The sequence below is a fragment of the Zonotrichia albicollis genome, chromosome 8 (assembly GCF_047830755.1).
Source record: "Zonotrichia albicollis isolate bZonAlb1 chromosome 8, bZonAlb1.hap1, whole genome shotgun sequence".
NCBI lineage: Eukaryota > Metazoa > Chordata > Aves > Passeriformes > Passerellidae > Zonotrichia > Zonotrichia albicollis.
Window position 1 is genome coordinate 12,238,579 of NC_133826.1, and position 15,320 is coordinate 12,253,898.

General features: G+C 38.3%; 1 protein-coding gene across 1 annotated transcript in view; it reads left to right on the forward strand.

The window, feature by feature from the left end:
* Positions 1-13,850, forward strand: part of MIGA1 (mitoguardin 1) — a 34,736-nt gene extending 20,886 nt beyond the window's left edge. The window contains exons 8-16 of the mRNA XM_074545990.1: positions 1,138-1,238; positions 7,614-7,732; positions 7,915-7,987; positions 8,301-8,387; positions 8,511-8,609; positions 8,914-9,048; positions 10,224-10,277; positions 10,907-11,023; positions 11,355-13,850. Coding sequence (XP_074402091.1) covers positions 1,138-1,238; positions 7,614-7,732; positions 7,915-7,987; positions 8,301-8,387; positions 8,511-8,609; positions 8,914-9,048; positions 10,224-10,277; positions 10,907-11,023; positions 11,355-11,573 — 1,004 coding nt within the window. The 3' untranslated portion in view covers positions 11,574-13,850. The remainder of the gene's footprint in view (positions 1-1,137; positions 1,239-7,613; positions 7,733-7,914; positions 7,988-8,300; positions 8,388-8,510; positions 8,610-8,913; positions 9,049-10,223; positions 10,278-10,906; positions 11,024-11,354) is intronic.
* Positions 13,851-15,320: the final 1,470 nt, after the last annotated feature.

Sequence of the window (15,320 nt, forward strand, 5' to 3'; positions counted from 1 at the left end):
TTGTTCTGTGCAGTTTTTGAGCTGTCATTCCAAGTCCATAACTAATAAAACCATAACAACCACCAAAGTAATAGTTAAGTAATGTGGCTTTGTAGCATTTCAAGTGATGAGTAAACCATCCCAGTAAATTGGCATTTGGCCACTCCACTGTGTAATGGAGTTTTTAGTGAAGTATTGCCTTAGCAACAAGCCTGGATGACATTGGGTAGCTGGTTGCTGCCGACTCTTGGAGATAAAACAGGCTTTTAGGAACACATGTGTAATGTCTGAAGGTAAAGTAACCCAAAATAAATGTATCTGCTCTACTGAGAATGTAGGATGGGTCACATCAAGCCAAAGTCTGACTTCCTGACTTACGAATTTAATCCTTCTGTGAAAGTGTTTCTGTATGGTGAAAATGAAACCATCCCAGAAGTGCAAGAGTTGAAATCTGAGACTAAAGTAAAGCAGAACTGAGAGAAGCTGTGTTGCAGAAGATTTTAAGAAAAAATAACAGTTATTTTAAAGGCTTTAAGAATTCTTGTACTGTAGGAAATACTTCTGGATGTGTTATTTCAGTGATGAAGCTTGTTGAGGAAAGAGGATGCAGTGAAGATTAAAAGCTTCACTTGCTCTCCGGAAGAACCTGCAAGTGAAAAAAGGCATGAAAAGTAGAAAGTTAAGCAAATGTTAAAAAATTCAAGTAAAGTTAAGCAAATTCAAGTAAAACTAAAATGTGGTGGTGTTTTTTTTTATTAATAAACTTTTATTTAGAAAAATAAAAGTGGTGGCTAGGACATGGAGCAGTTTGTTACATAACACAGCCAAGTCAAAAACTTGACTGAGGATCTAGATCAATGTAGCAAAGTAATATCATAAGATAAGGAGATCATCAGTAGTCTATAAAAGAAAGGCCAAAGCCTTGGCCAAGTCTTTTTGTCTTCTTCCAGTTCATTGTGGATATTTGAAAATCCGCTTTAAAGGCAGAAAAACAGAGTCACATTTATATTAGTGGGTCATAAAAGAATTTACTCTTACAGTAGTATAATGTTGTGCCTTCCAAATGAAATACTGTGTTAAAGTACACATGAAACACATTTTCAAGATGTAAATGGAATTTTCTGATTGTCTAATAAACTTTTTTTTTTAATTTTAAAGATAAAAATACAGACATTACTGTAAAGGATAATGGGGATGATTTCTGCCTTCGAGATACGTTAAGCATTGCATCCACGGATTCCTTTGTTTCCACAGCTGAGGTAAGACTCTTAAAGATTGCTTTTTTAAAGATTTATTGATCTATTTCAACAGTGAACAGAAGAATCCTTATTTTTTGCTAATCGTTGTAAGCAAAAATATATTTCTCTTGTGGGGGAAAATAGAGCATTTACAGGCTTCATTGGACCCAGTTGTTTTGGGTTTATTTTTGTGTACTGGCATAATGCATCCCCAACTCCTCCTAAACAGAAGTTGCTTTTGAAAAATAGATCACATTTTCATGAGTGAAGAAGCAGTCAGTTGAGGCTATAGTAGTTCCTTTCACCATTATTTATATTTTTCTGTTCTTTTTTCCTATTGCTTTACCGTACTATAAAGAAGTATGAAGAAGGCTTTGTGTAGTTTAGACCTGGAGGAGGGTTTTTTTTTTTGAGAGGAAATTATAAACAGTTGACAGCTACCTATTTCCATGCACAATATGAGGGCAGCAGGCTGAGCTGTTGCTCTGTTGTTGCACCAGGATGAAATGACTTAGCAGGAGCCAGAGGTGTGAGGCTGAGCTGGGGGAGCTTGTGTGGCCCTGTGGGTGTGCAGGGATGCCCCAGCTCCCTGCAGCCACCACGGGAAGGGACCCGGGCTGGCAGTGACAGTCCCTGGAGGTGCAGTGGGGCTGCAGGGACCCTCCTGACCGGCCGCACTGGGAGGCTCCCTTGGCAACGTAAAGTGCCTGATCCAACTCACTGTAATCCTGTGGGATGAGAGCACAAAGGACACATGGTCATCTCTGCGTTACAGCCTGTTAGCTGGAGTCTGCTACAGCTCCCTTGAGGTGTTTGAGAGAGACTCATGAGCAGTGACACACTTAGTTGAATGAGGAGTATCTCCTGTAGTATCTGAGGAGCTGAAGTGATCTTGAATAGCACTGTTCTCCAAAAACCAGGAGAGGCCTCAAAGGATCCATTTTGTGATAGATATTGCTCTCATGTACACACCACAACTAAGCTACTGAAGTCAGTTGCAAAAAGAAAGAATTGCACACACATTCTTTGCAGTTGTTTTGACTGTCTCTTATGGGGTTTGTTTTTCCATAACACAGTTACCTTGATTTAGTAATTCACATTAAATAGTGATTTCCTTGATTTAGTAACTCACATTAAGTTGTGGTGCCCAGCATTCCTAACAAGGACTGTATCCATAGAGACTGGTTTCTCTTTGCTGTAATTTGGACACCACCACAATTCAAGCTTGCTTCAGCTCTACCAGCTCATGAGAGGAGCTGTAAACCATTATGGTTTGTACATTTTGTACCTGGTTTGTTTTTGGGGGATTTTTTCACATGAACTTTCATAATGCTTTTGCAAGTATGTGAGGGTGGGAACAACCCCTTATGCTCATTTGAGCTGCTTGGCTTTAAGGAAAGGGAAAACCAACCAATCAACCAAGCAAACAGAAACTCCAGGATGTATCAGTGGAATCATCATCCTCTCCTGAAGCTATATTGTCCCAGTGTCTGCAAAAAACCATTGGAATCAAAATTGGACATGTAATTGTCTTTAAGTATTCTGAAAATATTCTCCACATTTTGATACATCAAAGCCACTTCTGTCAACTTGTTCTTCCAGGATAAAGTTATGAAGATTCTCTCATCCTTTCCAGTTGTTCTAGCCTTTGCCAATAGAACAAATTCTCTTTTCTCAGATTTTATTGAAGAATGAAGTGAAGTTCTTAGGTGACAGAAGTCCTGAAGATTAATAGAACATGAACAACTTGCAGTTTGGTGTTTGAGCCAGAGCACCATCAATGTTCTGGGTTAAATGGGAGCCACTAGGCCTAAACTAGAGGGATTTGTAGCTACAGGGCATCATTGTGTGGTGCAGGGAGGATAAAGCTGTGAATTGGTGTTCTGGTACAAAACCACTGCTACCTTGGTTTATTATTTTGTCCATCCTCAGGAGGGTGTGTGGTGGGGAAATGCTTCACATTATGGCAATGAGCAGGAGCAGTAACAACTTCCCAGTGTATTCAGCTGTTAGCAGAGAACAGTAATTGCTTTGATTTAACAGGACTACAATTGACATACCAAATTCTTTTATTCTAGACATGATGACAAGTAGCTTCCTCTTGCTTATCTACTTCTTAATTTTTTTTTTCTTGCACTAGGGAAACAGTGGAATGTTTTAATTTAGGCTAAGTGGTCTGGGGCTTTTCCAGCTTTGGATTTGTCTCACCTAAGGGCCTAATAAGGCAGTTCCTTTATCATAAGCTCCCTGATTGCAGTTACAATAGTAGTAAGTGTCCTAAACTCCATGTCTTGATTGAAATGTTTAGCAACATTTTTAAATCTGAAATTCATGGGTGTGATTATGCCCTACTGGAATTAATAATTTCACCTTCCAGGAAATTAGAACGTGGCACCATTTTTTGTGGCCTCATCATGCTGCAAGCTCTGTGTTGACAGTTCCTTGGCTTCCTTCTACACTGTACCCTGTCCCAAGGAGCAGGACTAAGTATTTTGTGTGACTCTGATTTTGGAGGCTGGAAACTGTGTTAATGTTTCAGCGCTGACACAGTCAGTCAGATTTAGCTCCCTGCCCGCAGGAGAGAGAACATTCATAGAACAAGACACAGATAGATGCTTGAATGGAAATTGATAGGGATACTGCTCAGGAGGCAACAGGAATGTCTTGCTGTTATGTTAGAACAAAATATAGGAAAGAGCTGTACAAAACTGGGACGGTTTGGCAGGGTTTGCATCACGTGCCCTTTTGATGAGCTCTACAGGATAGCAGGAGGGTGAGCCAAAACTTATCTGGCTGTGGCTGCTGGTCAAGAGGGTGCTGAGGATCACTCATTTGATGACTTCTCATACACAGTTGTGCCTGTCTGGCAGCTACAATATACACAGGTGCCTGAATCTTTTTTAAAGAACATTTAGACACAGTTGCCATCCCTATGACCAGACAGGCTTCTAGTCTTAAACACACTTAGGCTCTAGAAGCAATGCAGAATGGGTGGTAAGCACAACTATTGCCCTAATTAAGTTATTGATACTCCTGCTGTGATAAATAGTGGTATTTTCTTCCCCATTTGAGCCTGGCTGCCTTCAGCTTGTTGATGAGGGTTAGTATGCTTTTCATAGTCTTGCTTTCCCATCTACTGTGACCAAAATAGCTGCCACCTTTGGCAACAATGCAGCAGTGAGTGTGCCAATAAAGGCCTCTGCCCTCTCTTTCCTGGCTTCTTTTCCATCTTCCTAACAGAACCTCTTTTCTGCTCTCCCTGTCAGTGAGCTTTGTTGCTGCTTCTTCATTGTCAGTGCACATGCATTTATCATGTCTAATTTTTGTGTTTTGACTAGTACTGAATCTGTAGGTCTCTTATCAAATAAACTTTGCTTTCCTTAGTCCAAAGCTTGGGAGATTTTTTAGACTTGTGAATAAAGTCTTTGCTGCTTTTTATCAGTAATAACCTTCCTGTTTTCTTCCAGACCATAGGTGGAACACCCTGCTTCATCATTTCAATTTATTAAAATGCCATCTCAAAGGTTTTAGTTACTAATCACCATCACATCTTCCAACTCCCCAGATATGCTTCACTTTCATCCTGCAGCTACTTACATTTTTTGAGGAAGTCTTTTCTCTGAATGTCTTTATATTTTAAAGAGATTATCATCAGCTTTTTTAATATAGGGTAAACATATTTTCTCAGAATGTAAGGAATGCTGAATGTGCCAGTTAAGTGACCTCTCTATTAGGGGGAGCAAGCAAGAATTCCTGAAAGGTCTAGCATTGTTTATTTTTGTTACATTCACGTAGGTGGTTATTTTAGTAGTCAACAAGGTCTTGATGCACAGCTGAGAATTTTTTCTATTTATTAAGAAACAACTTGTGAGGGGCAAATGAGAGTACTGAGCCTGTTCCTTAAACCAAAGCAGTCAGAGCATCTCAGACCTAAAAATGATTGCAAGTGGCAAAGGTTGGATGCTTTAGAGCAATGTTTTCAGCATCTCCTTACTGCAGATACAGCCCTAAAGCTGAACTGTCCAGAGAAATCTGATTAGCATCTGAACAATGTCCATGTTGTAATCTTCAGAGGCTGCTCTGCAGCACACAGGCTCAGTTAGACACAAGTTAGAACTACAAGCTTTGGAGTTTTGAAGAATGTGTTATTTTAATGTAATGATCTTAGGGCAGGCCATCAGAAATATCCTTTTGGTGGTCATCAACAGGACTCTCCTGCTTGAGCCTTGAATGGATACAAGTAAAGCCTTACAAGATGAGATTGCTGCTATAGTGTCAATCATCTTCTATCTCTTCTTTGTCTGCATTTTTATTTTCTTCTCCCTGACACTGAGGTAGTAGCAGACACTTAAGCGCTGGCACATCCACTCCACCATCCCCAGCCTCTGTGTTCCTGGCTGCTGCCAGCACTGGGGGTAGCTGTGACACAGCTCCTTGTCATCCCTGGAGGGCTGTGACGAGCCTCAAAGTGGCAGTGGCTGTGTGTGCACAGAGGTGGCCACTACAGAACGGCAGGAAGGGACTCTGGGAGCTTTCAGGTGTCCAGCTTGCCTGTGATGCCAAGATGTTGGATGCTGGAGCTTTCTGGGAACTTGTGGTTAGCACCAAAGCCCTGGTGAGGAGAGTTATGTGGTGCTTAGGGGTACACAGTGAGGTAAAATCAGGTACCTCAATAAATATCATGAGCACATGCCAATTGATATAAGGCACTTACAGTGCGCCCTCTAACTGAAAACCAACCCTTCTGCCCACCTTATCCTCAAAGGCAGCAAGTCCTTAGAGACTTGTACAATGAAAAGTTCATTTTCCTTTTGATCCCGCCTTGGGAGGTTCTTGTCTAGAAAATGTTGTGTGCTCTGAATCCTGTTAAATATTGAATATAATTTGTGAATTTTCCCAGTAGCTGAACTCTTCTACATTAGAATTCTGGATGTATCTTTACAAATCATCTCTAATGAGTTTTACTTTAAGCAGGATGTTTATATAGGCAAGCATTCGCCTTATTTAGTCTCAAAGAATGGCCCCTACTGGGTGCAAGACCATTTAAAGCATAATAATCTGTGTTACACCTCTATATTGTTTCATCTATGTACTTTATATGTTTACATATAAAATAGTGATATAGCAATATATTTTTAAATACTGGAAAGCATCAAAAGAAAATCCATAATGACTCCAGGAGCATTAATGGTGCAACTTCAGAGCCTGTCTGGAATCACCTTTTCTAGTTAAACATTTAGTTTCTGGTTTACTGTTTGTTTGCTTTTTCTCCCCTTCACTTTTTGTATGCCAAGAGAAGTCAGTGGTAGAGGAATTTGCTCCTCCTTTCCAAATATTATTTGTTGTAATTAATCTGTAATTCAAATAATCTTCTCAGGGGAGGAAGTTAGACCTTTCTGTCCTGATATTTTATTTCAACTGTTAGCCTGAGAGGAATTGTTGTTTTCTTTTAAAAAAAGCTAAATATCATCAAGGGCCTCACCCAATTCCCATGTATCAGTTCCTGTTCTAATCTGTGACCCCAAAGGCCAGAAACACAGAAACCTAGAAACATTGTTTTTTTCAATATCCATGCAGAATATTGAAAAAAAAAAAGCTAGAATTAATTTTCTGGTCATTGACTAAACTGAATGATGTGTAAACATCAGATTTTTTTTATTATTATTAATAATGTAATGTTATCTTTATAATGAAATTGTAGCTAGACATTGTTTTGTGGATTGAACACGATACCCTGTAAACAGGAGTTCTCTGTATTATTTATGTGCTTTGATTTATGGATCTGTTTGTTTTCTTTCTTTAAAAATATCTACAAGTTCATGTTTATTTCTATGTTAACCATAGAATTAACACTGACAATAATGAAAGCCATTTAGGGAGCCTGTAGTATAAAACACTGAATATTCATGTTTTATACAGTATGTTTGGTAACTGGGAGACTTATTTACCAGTGAGACTAGAACAGGGGTGGAGGGATGTTACTATTTCCAGCTTCCTAAGGAATTATATGGTGCAATCATTCTGTACTTTGTGTCCTGGCAATTATTTTCTTTTAACAGCTTTGAGACCCATTAGGGTATAATTTATTTTAACTAGACAATTCACAAACTTAACTATGCAAATGAAATACAGAAGTAAGCTGCCTTTATTTTATTAATTAAAAACTTTTGAAGCTTGAAACTGTAGCTTTCAGATTTTAGGAGTCCCAAAGTTAAATCTTATGACCTGGTGTATATGTTCTGTTCACTTGTTAATTGTTACCCCTGTGTTTAAAGCAGATGCAGAAAAGGATGCATCTTTCATTAGAACATTAGGAAAACTTCTTTAATTTGTTTTATCTTCACAAGAATTATATCAGCAAGCTCTTTAGTGAACTTCCAAAACATGTTGTTTCAGCTTTCAGAGCACAGGGAGATTCGTAGCACGTACGGTCTGGATTCCCTTTGCCACTGCCCCCTGTATGAAGAAGCCATGCACTTAGCAGAAGAGGGCAAAATTTATTCACGGGTGTTAAGGTACTGATTTATGTCTATTTAAGTATTTCCAGGAAAAGCAAGAATTAAAGTTTAATGTCCTGTCTAGAAATCACTTTTTAGAAGTTACTTGTACTAGGTATTTTTTCTAGCAATTAGATTTAGATAGATATTCTTGTGCTGCTTTTTTTTAATGGTCTCTGAAAACTTTTCTATTTGCACAGGACTGAAATGTTTGAATGTCTAGGAGACAGTGACTTCCTTGCTAAGCTTCATTGTATTCGACAAGCTTTTCAGGTAAACTGTAAGGGGGGATTTGTCTGTCTTGTGCATGGCATTGAAACTGACTGTTAGTCTTTGTGCAAGCATTTTTATAATGTAATCTGTATTTAAATATTTTCTTGTTGCATTTACATTTTTATCATTCTAAAATGAGATGTATTTGCAGAGGAGTCCAGATTTTATGATTAGCTTTGTAACCTTTGCACCAAGGCTTATTAGGAACTTGTTAACGATACTAAAGGTGATAATTACAATGGATTGAAATGTTTAAGGTCATTTGGTATAACCCATGAATGAACCTGTCTATATTTTCTGAACCTTTTTCTAGATAATTCTTTCAGAAACATCAAACAGAATATTTCTTGCTGAAAGTGGAAGAAAAATTTTGTCTGCTTTAATTGTGAAAGCACGAAAGGTAAAATCCTTTTTTTACCAATGATTTATTGTTTATGCAACTTCTACCTGAATTCACTGTCCAGGGGAAATCAACCATATCTCTTTTTACATTTGCTTGATACTCATTGCTTTTACTTTACAGAATCCAAAGAAATTTGAAGATGTCTTTGATGAAATGATATATTTTTTGGAGCAAACAGATCACTGGGATAATACTGAAATGGAACTTGCTGCTAGAGGAGTGAGTTGCATTTCTGAAAAGTGCTTTTACTCTTACTAATGCCATAGGATCTAAAAATAAATTTTTACAGTTCAGAATTGTGGTAAAGGCAACTCTTTATTGTTTATATTGCTGATTTAGAGAAATGACATTCACCAGTTTCGTACCAGAAACTACACTTTTTTTTAAACTTCTCCTTTGCTGACAAAGTATTTTTAATGTTCGTTAAAAACAATTGCTAATCTGCATGTTGATACAGCATTACAATATGGTGCATGCTGAAAGAGAAACTAGGTTACTTAGATCATGTTCTCATTTAATATAGGTGAAAAATATGAATTTTTATGATGTTGTCCTGGACTTCATATTAATGGATTCATTTGAAGATTTAGAAAATCCACCAATATCTATACAGAATGTAGTAAATAACCGCTGGTTAAATTCCTCTTTTAAAGAAACTGTAAGTATTCATGTGTAATTATCTTAATTGATCTGTAGTACATTGCAATGTACTGAGTATGTGCCTGAGATCTTCCTCAAAAGAATTTAAAAGATTGTACTATCAGGTTTTTCATAATAGGAATTTAAAAGTTACAAGTTGACCCAAAACAGAGAATGATTGAATGTATTGGAGAAAATACTTCACCTTGTCCTTCCTTTCTCTGAGAGAGTAGAATTTTAGAAGGGAAGTTCCTGTTAGCCACATCTTAGACATCAGGTCCAGGTTTTGGTTCATAGACAGAGATTTAGCAATAAGGGACAAAGGTACAAGGAAACAAAAGTAAATTAATACAGTACAGGTATTCAGCTGTTGATTGCAATTAATGATTTTTCCTGTGTGGCTCTTAATTTGCCAGATAGATGTCATCCCTCTGTTAGAGACACAGGCTAGTGCCATGGTCAGCTGGTACAGAGACTACTGTCATTTCATCCATTTTTATCTGTACACTGCAAGTTTTCCTCTTTTTTTTTTTGTTTTTCAATTGAAATATTCAATTTAGAGGAAAAGAATAAAGATAACATGAATATATTGTTGTAGTTTCATGGATACAGTGTGCTTTGTGTGTATTAAACTCTTTGCAGTACTGAGGGGAGTCAGATGAGGATAGTCAGAGGCTGGGAGGGGAAAAAGCCCAGTACTGATGTTGGTATATTGTATTTCACAGTCCATATTTGGACAAAGCTCCATAGCTGAATCTGAAGCTATTGCAAGAATGTTTTTGCTAAAGTGAAAAAGTACATTTCAATGTGTTCACATGCCACTTAATATCGAAAATAGTTACTGAGGTCTGAGCACACACTTTAATATACAAGACTGGTCCTCACTTAAACCCAGTGAGTGTTGCTAACTGTGGTAGCTGTAAAATCAGTCAAGGATGCCAAATTACATTTGAATTGAACTAACAAAATGTTGCAAAGATGGATCTGGAATAGCAAATATGAACTACATATAAACTTGTTATTTATATCAGCTGCTGTTTTATGGTTTGAAACTTTGTGTTGTCACAAGATTGAAATTGAAGAAAATACATGTCCCTGAAATGTGGAATATAGAAATACAGTATTCTGCAGATGAGTTCTTTTGAGATGGAAAATTATTTGAGGCTTGCTTTATTTTTTTATTTTTACAATTAGGCTGTGGCTTCAAGTTGTTGGTCAGTACTGAAGCAAAAAAGACAGCAAATGAAGGTAAGCTGCCCCTCAAATTATATGGAACAAAGGTGTTGATAATCTCCTAATAATTTGAAGTTCTTTTTGTAGCTTTGGCAAAATAAACAAGTGATCAGCCTTTAGACCTGTAGACTTGTTAATTTAGACAAAAGGTTTGCCAGTTGCAACAGTTCAGCTCCTGGGGCCCTAATACCTATTTTTAGCAAAAAGTCTAACTGAAATGTTTTCCCAAACCTAGTTTAGGTGCAGTTGGTGGTGGTGTCAGTCACTTCTCTGACTTCCTGCCCCTCATGCAGATGTCAGAGTTCTGCACACCCAGGGGCATGATTCTTGTATCTCACCTGCTTGTGCTGGGATTATCAGCCCCAGCTCCCTGCATGACCCCACAGCCAAATCCCATCCAATCCTGCCCTGTTCCCTGCCTGAAGCACCAGGTTCCTCACCAGCACCAGGAATTCTGCTGCAGCCTCCCCTCAGCCCCTTCTGCATCCTGACCTCTCTGTGCAGTAGAACTCTGTGCCCCAGCTCCCTACATTTGGGGGATTTTATTAGACCAAGGCAGGAAGTGTTAGGCTTTTAGGGAGACTTAATAGAACTGTATACTAAATTTACTGTGTAACTTTTGTCTACAATTTTTACATCACTAGGTGCCTGATGGATTTTTTGCACATTTCTATGCTATATGTGAACATATCAGCCCTGTTTTGGCTTGGGGCTTTTTGGGCCCTAGAAATTCACTGTATGATCTATGCTGCTTCTTCAAGGTTTGAAACTTCTTTTTAATTACCACTTTTATAATTTTTTAAAATATTTTGGATTAAAATTACTTAAGATTTTATTTATTAGTATACATTTGCATTTTCTTAAGATTAAGGCTAACAGTAAGAAACCATAAGAAGTAAGTGCTTTCATATGAATGTTTTAAGCCTGGAACTGTTTTGCAAAGGCTGTTTTAGCACACTTCTGTCTCAGCACCAAGATAATACATAATTGGATGCTTTTTGGGAACATGTTAAAGAAAGAGCTGTTAGCATTGCATACTTTTTTTTCCTTTTTGTAACTGAAAACAAGTTCTTCCTTTTTTTCCCCCACTAGGATCAAGTGCTTTTCTTCCTCAAAGACATTTTTGATTTTGAGAAGGTGAGGTACTCAACCATGGAGAGCCTGGCCGAGGACCTGACGCAGCTGCTGATGCGGCACACGGAGCTGCTGCTGGCCTACCTGGGGGCAGACTCCCTCAGGCACGTTGGGGCCTGTGTCAGTGGCCACAGGCCTGTCCTGACCACGGGGCTCCTGGAAGCAAAAGTACAGTAAGCTTCAATCCCTGGCACGTGGCAGGGAGTGCACACAGATGTGCTCTTTTCCACCCTTTTCTACTGTGGCTGTTACTGAGCAAGCATCTGGGAATGCATCGTGTTGCTAAGTATGGAAAAGGACTCAGGGAGGTTAAATGTACATCTGTGAAAAGAGCTGGGGAGTGTATTACTGTATATACCTAAATTAATTTTGCAGCTCAGCTGTCGCTGTATTTATATTTCATGTATCCCAAAGCTTTTTTCTGTAATATTCGGGTAAAGTTTATTTATGAAATACTGTACTTTTGCACAAATAATTCGTAAGTGAAGCTGATGGAGTTGTTTCCTTTCAAAGCTTATAGTACAAAATGCTCATTGCAGAGTCTCCAAAGCATTAGGTGTCTAGATCTAGAAGGTGTTTTGACTGGGGTGTCTGATTCATGTGACATGTGCAATAAAGGAATCACACGCACAGAACTGAACATGTTGCCCCTGCCCCAGAACTCCATTTGTGTGGGTGTCAGCAGCCATTTTGTACTACAGTGTGATGGAGCAGTGCAGGAAATGCAAGCACCATTTGGGCAGGAGTGACTGCCAGTATGCAATTTTTACTTTATTTTTATTTAAAATATCTAAACATCACTAAGGTGTTTTAAAATACTTCTTTATATTTGAAAAGCTAGCTTCACCAATTAATTTAAAACTTTCTTGTTCTAAAACCATTACTACTCAATATGGTGATAAATGAACCAATGTTAATCTCAGTTCATATGTAGCATTTCAAAATATATTTTTAATAAGTATGTATTATAAGATTTATTAATAATGAAACAGAATTGAAGGCAGTGTTTTATAATTTAATAATTTGTGTCTTCCTCCCTTCTTTGTGGGAAGTCAGGTGTCTGTTTAAGAGGAGATTTGTGCAATTGTGGCCATCTCTGTGCAGTGTAAAACTGTGGCTCAGGCCATGGAACCCTGAACTTCAGACAGGAGCACAGCACCTTCAGAAGGTATGAGGCACCTTGCAGCAATGGCTTTTCCTGTTCCAGAGGTGATAAATTATGATCTTTGAATTTCTGTCAACTGAAGCAATGCTTCACAGTTAGTTTAGGCTCTAAAACTGCTCTTCCATGCCTTTGCTACACAAAGCCAGCCCACAAGAATCTATCCCATGTCAAGAAATACAGAGTAATTTCAAATATTCAGATACTTGAGAAGCATGTTGTTAAAATCTAGGATAACAAAACAAACTTTGACTAGCAACATTTCAAATTTCACGTCAAACACAACCCAAAAGGATGCTATTCAAAATGAGGGCCTGTGTAATTCACAGATTTCACTGAAGCCAGCATTTTGCTCCTTTGTTGTACTCACTTGATAAATACAAAAAGTGATGAAAATGTGTCATATTACTTGTGTGAAATGCCAACTGATTATAGTTTATTTAACAAAAAAGAGTATACTCTATATGTAATAAACCAGAAATTCCAAATGCTATTCTTGGCCTATTTCCACTGTTTAACTTGCTGAGCTTGGCACCATCCTCCTTGCTGTATTTTTTTTTCTCTGCAGTGTGTCTTCAATACAGGCATGTGAAGTTTTTTTCACCCACCTCTCTTAAGTTTTGAGAAGACAAATATGTTTAAGCTATGTGCATTTTGGCAGCTTTTTGCAAGTTATGAAAGAAATTATATTTAACAATAAGGGTGTCTTGTTGGATTCAGAATCGATAGGAATAGCTGGAAATAGAAGGAACAGAGTAAGTGTTCTGCATATTCTACAGCAAATGTATGACCTGTAGCTAACAGAGCAAAGTGTCTGCTGTGATTTGTCTGGTCTAATTAATTTGTATGAAGAAAATTATACCTTAACATATATCACAAAGAAACAGAAATGCACTTCTTCACGGAATTAGAGGTATATTGGGATTTTCATATTATTTACAAAAAGCTCTTGAAGAAACGGAGTTGCAGATGAGATTATAAATGTTTCCAGACACTTGGAAAAAAATTAAACCTGGAAACTTGGTCTTCTGTCAAAAACAAAAGGATTGTTTTAAACAGAAGAATAAAAAAGGTCTAATCAAACACCATACTATTTAGAAAATGGGGAGAATTTCATAATATCTGACTTCAGCATTTGTGTCCCTTTCAAACTGGAGCACTTCTGTACACTCACAGAGCTCAAAAGTCCACAGAGTTGGACTGGAAATTGAACCAATGTATTTCCCATACAAAATAAGAAATACAGGATCTGGTTGTTGTAAGATGCCACCAACAAACACTTGATTGAAAAACGGTAAACCAAAAGAAGAAGGGGATAGAGAAACAGTGAAATGTCCAGGCACAGGGGCTTTTGATCTCCTCTGAGTCTTTTTCAATCTTTTTCTAAAAGATCTATTCTGAGTGTGTAACTTGCTCCAGAGAGATGCCAGTTGCAGTGGGGGGAGGCTCTGTCCTTGCAGCACAGAGCTGCAGCCAGCTCTCACAGCCTGCCCCTTGGGCTGGACACAGCACTTGTTGATAACCAGCCCTGCGGCTAAAGAATGCAGAAGTGCACCATCTCTGCAAACACAAGTGCCAGAGCTGCACCACAGCAGTGATAGCATGATGCAGTTCTACTCTAGGTTATTCATGATCAGACTCAGAATTTACTTTATAGTGTCTAAATTTAGGCAGTTTTAAATGATACCTTCGATCCTAATAAGAACAAACTAAATTTAAAAGCCATCCTCTTCTTCCGTAACGGTACTCCTAAGATTAGAAATGTTGAATGCATAGGGATTATGAAGAATCAAATATTTATATCATTTGTAATTTAGTTGTAATAATAATTTTACTTTAAATGTGTTCTTAATGATTATTATTCTTCCTTTTTGTAGTTTGGTTTCTGTCAAAGTAAATGTGTCAAATCAAGTGTCAGTAAGAGTATTTGTGACCTTTCTATTGCCTAAATGAACTGCAGCTGTGTATATAAAATAAAATATTTCAGTGAAACAACTGTTGCTCATATAACTGTATCTGAAACTTAAATCTGAACAGTTCTTGAAATCTAATGCAAAATCATTTAATATGGGAGGAATTTTGATACCAGTTAGTCATCCTGAAATTGGAGTTTTCTGCCTGCAATCAACCAAGAGCTACTATTACGAAATTTATTAAATAAATTAAAAAAATATTGTATGGGAGCAGCTTTTGGGTTGTCCAGTTTCATTGTATACAGCTGTTGTGTTGTAACAGCCAAGCTGTTGTCTCTCCACTTAGTTTTAGGAGATCAATTTTTTCAGGCTTATTTCCAAGCCAAACTGCCGTACTGAGTTCCAGTTGTGGATTTAGACCTCCTTTATGGAGCAATGTAAATAATGAAATAGAGGACATAAAGAGTCTAACCCCTATTGCTGTGGAAGGGCCATGTGCCCGTGCTTTGATCTGCCCAGATTTGCTTTGTGTGTTGCACGTTTATGTGTTCATCTGCTGACAGCGGGGGGGTCCCTGGCAGTCAGGAGCCCCCACGCCGCTCTTGTGCTTCAGAACGGGGGTGGCACTGGGGGAAAGTGCCCGCTCTGTCCTTCAAAAGGCAAACGCCTTTCGTGTCTGAGCTCTGGCGGCCGTGCTTCAGATCTGCACAGCCTAAGGGCATGTGCTTGTTGTCCTAATGCTGATAACCCAACTGCAAGTTGGGCTCCGGTCCGGCAGACACAATACAAGGGAGATAGCAAGAGGAAAGTTCTGCACTGGAAACCTTGCAGCTGAACATGTAGGAAAAA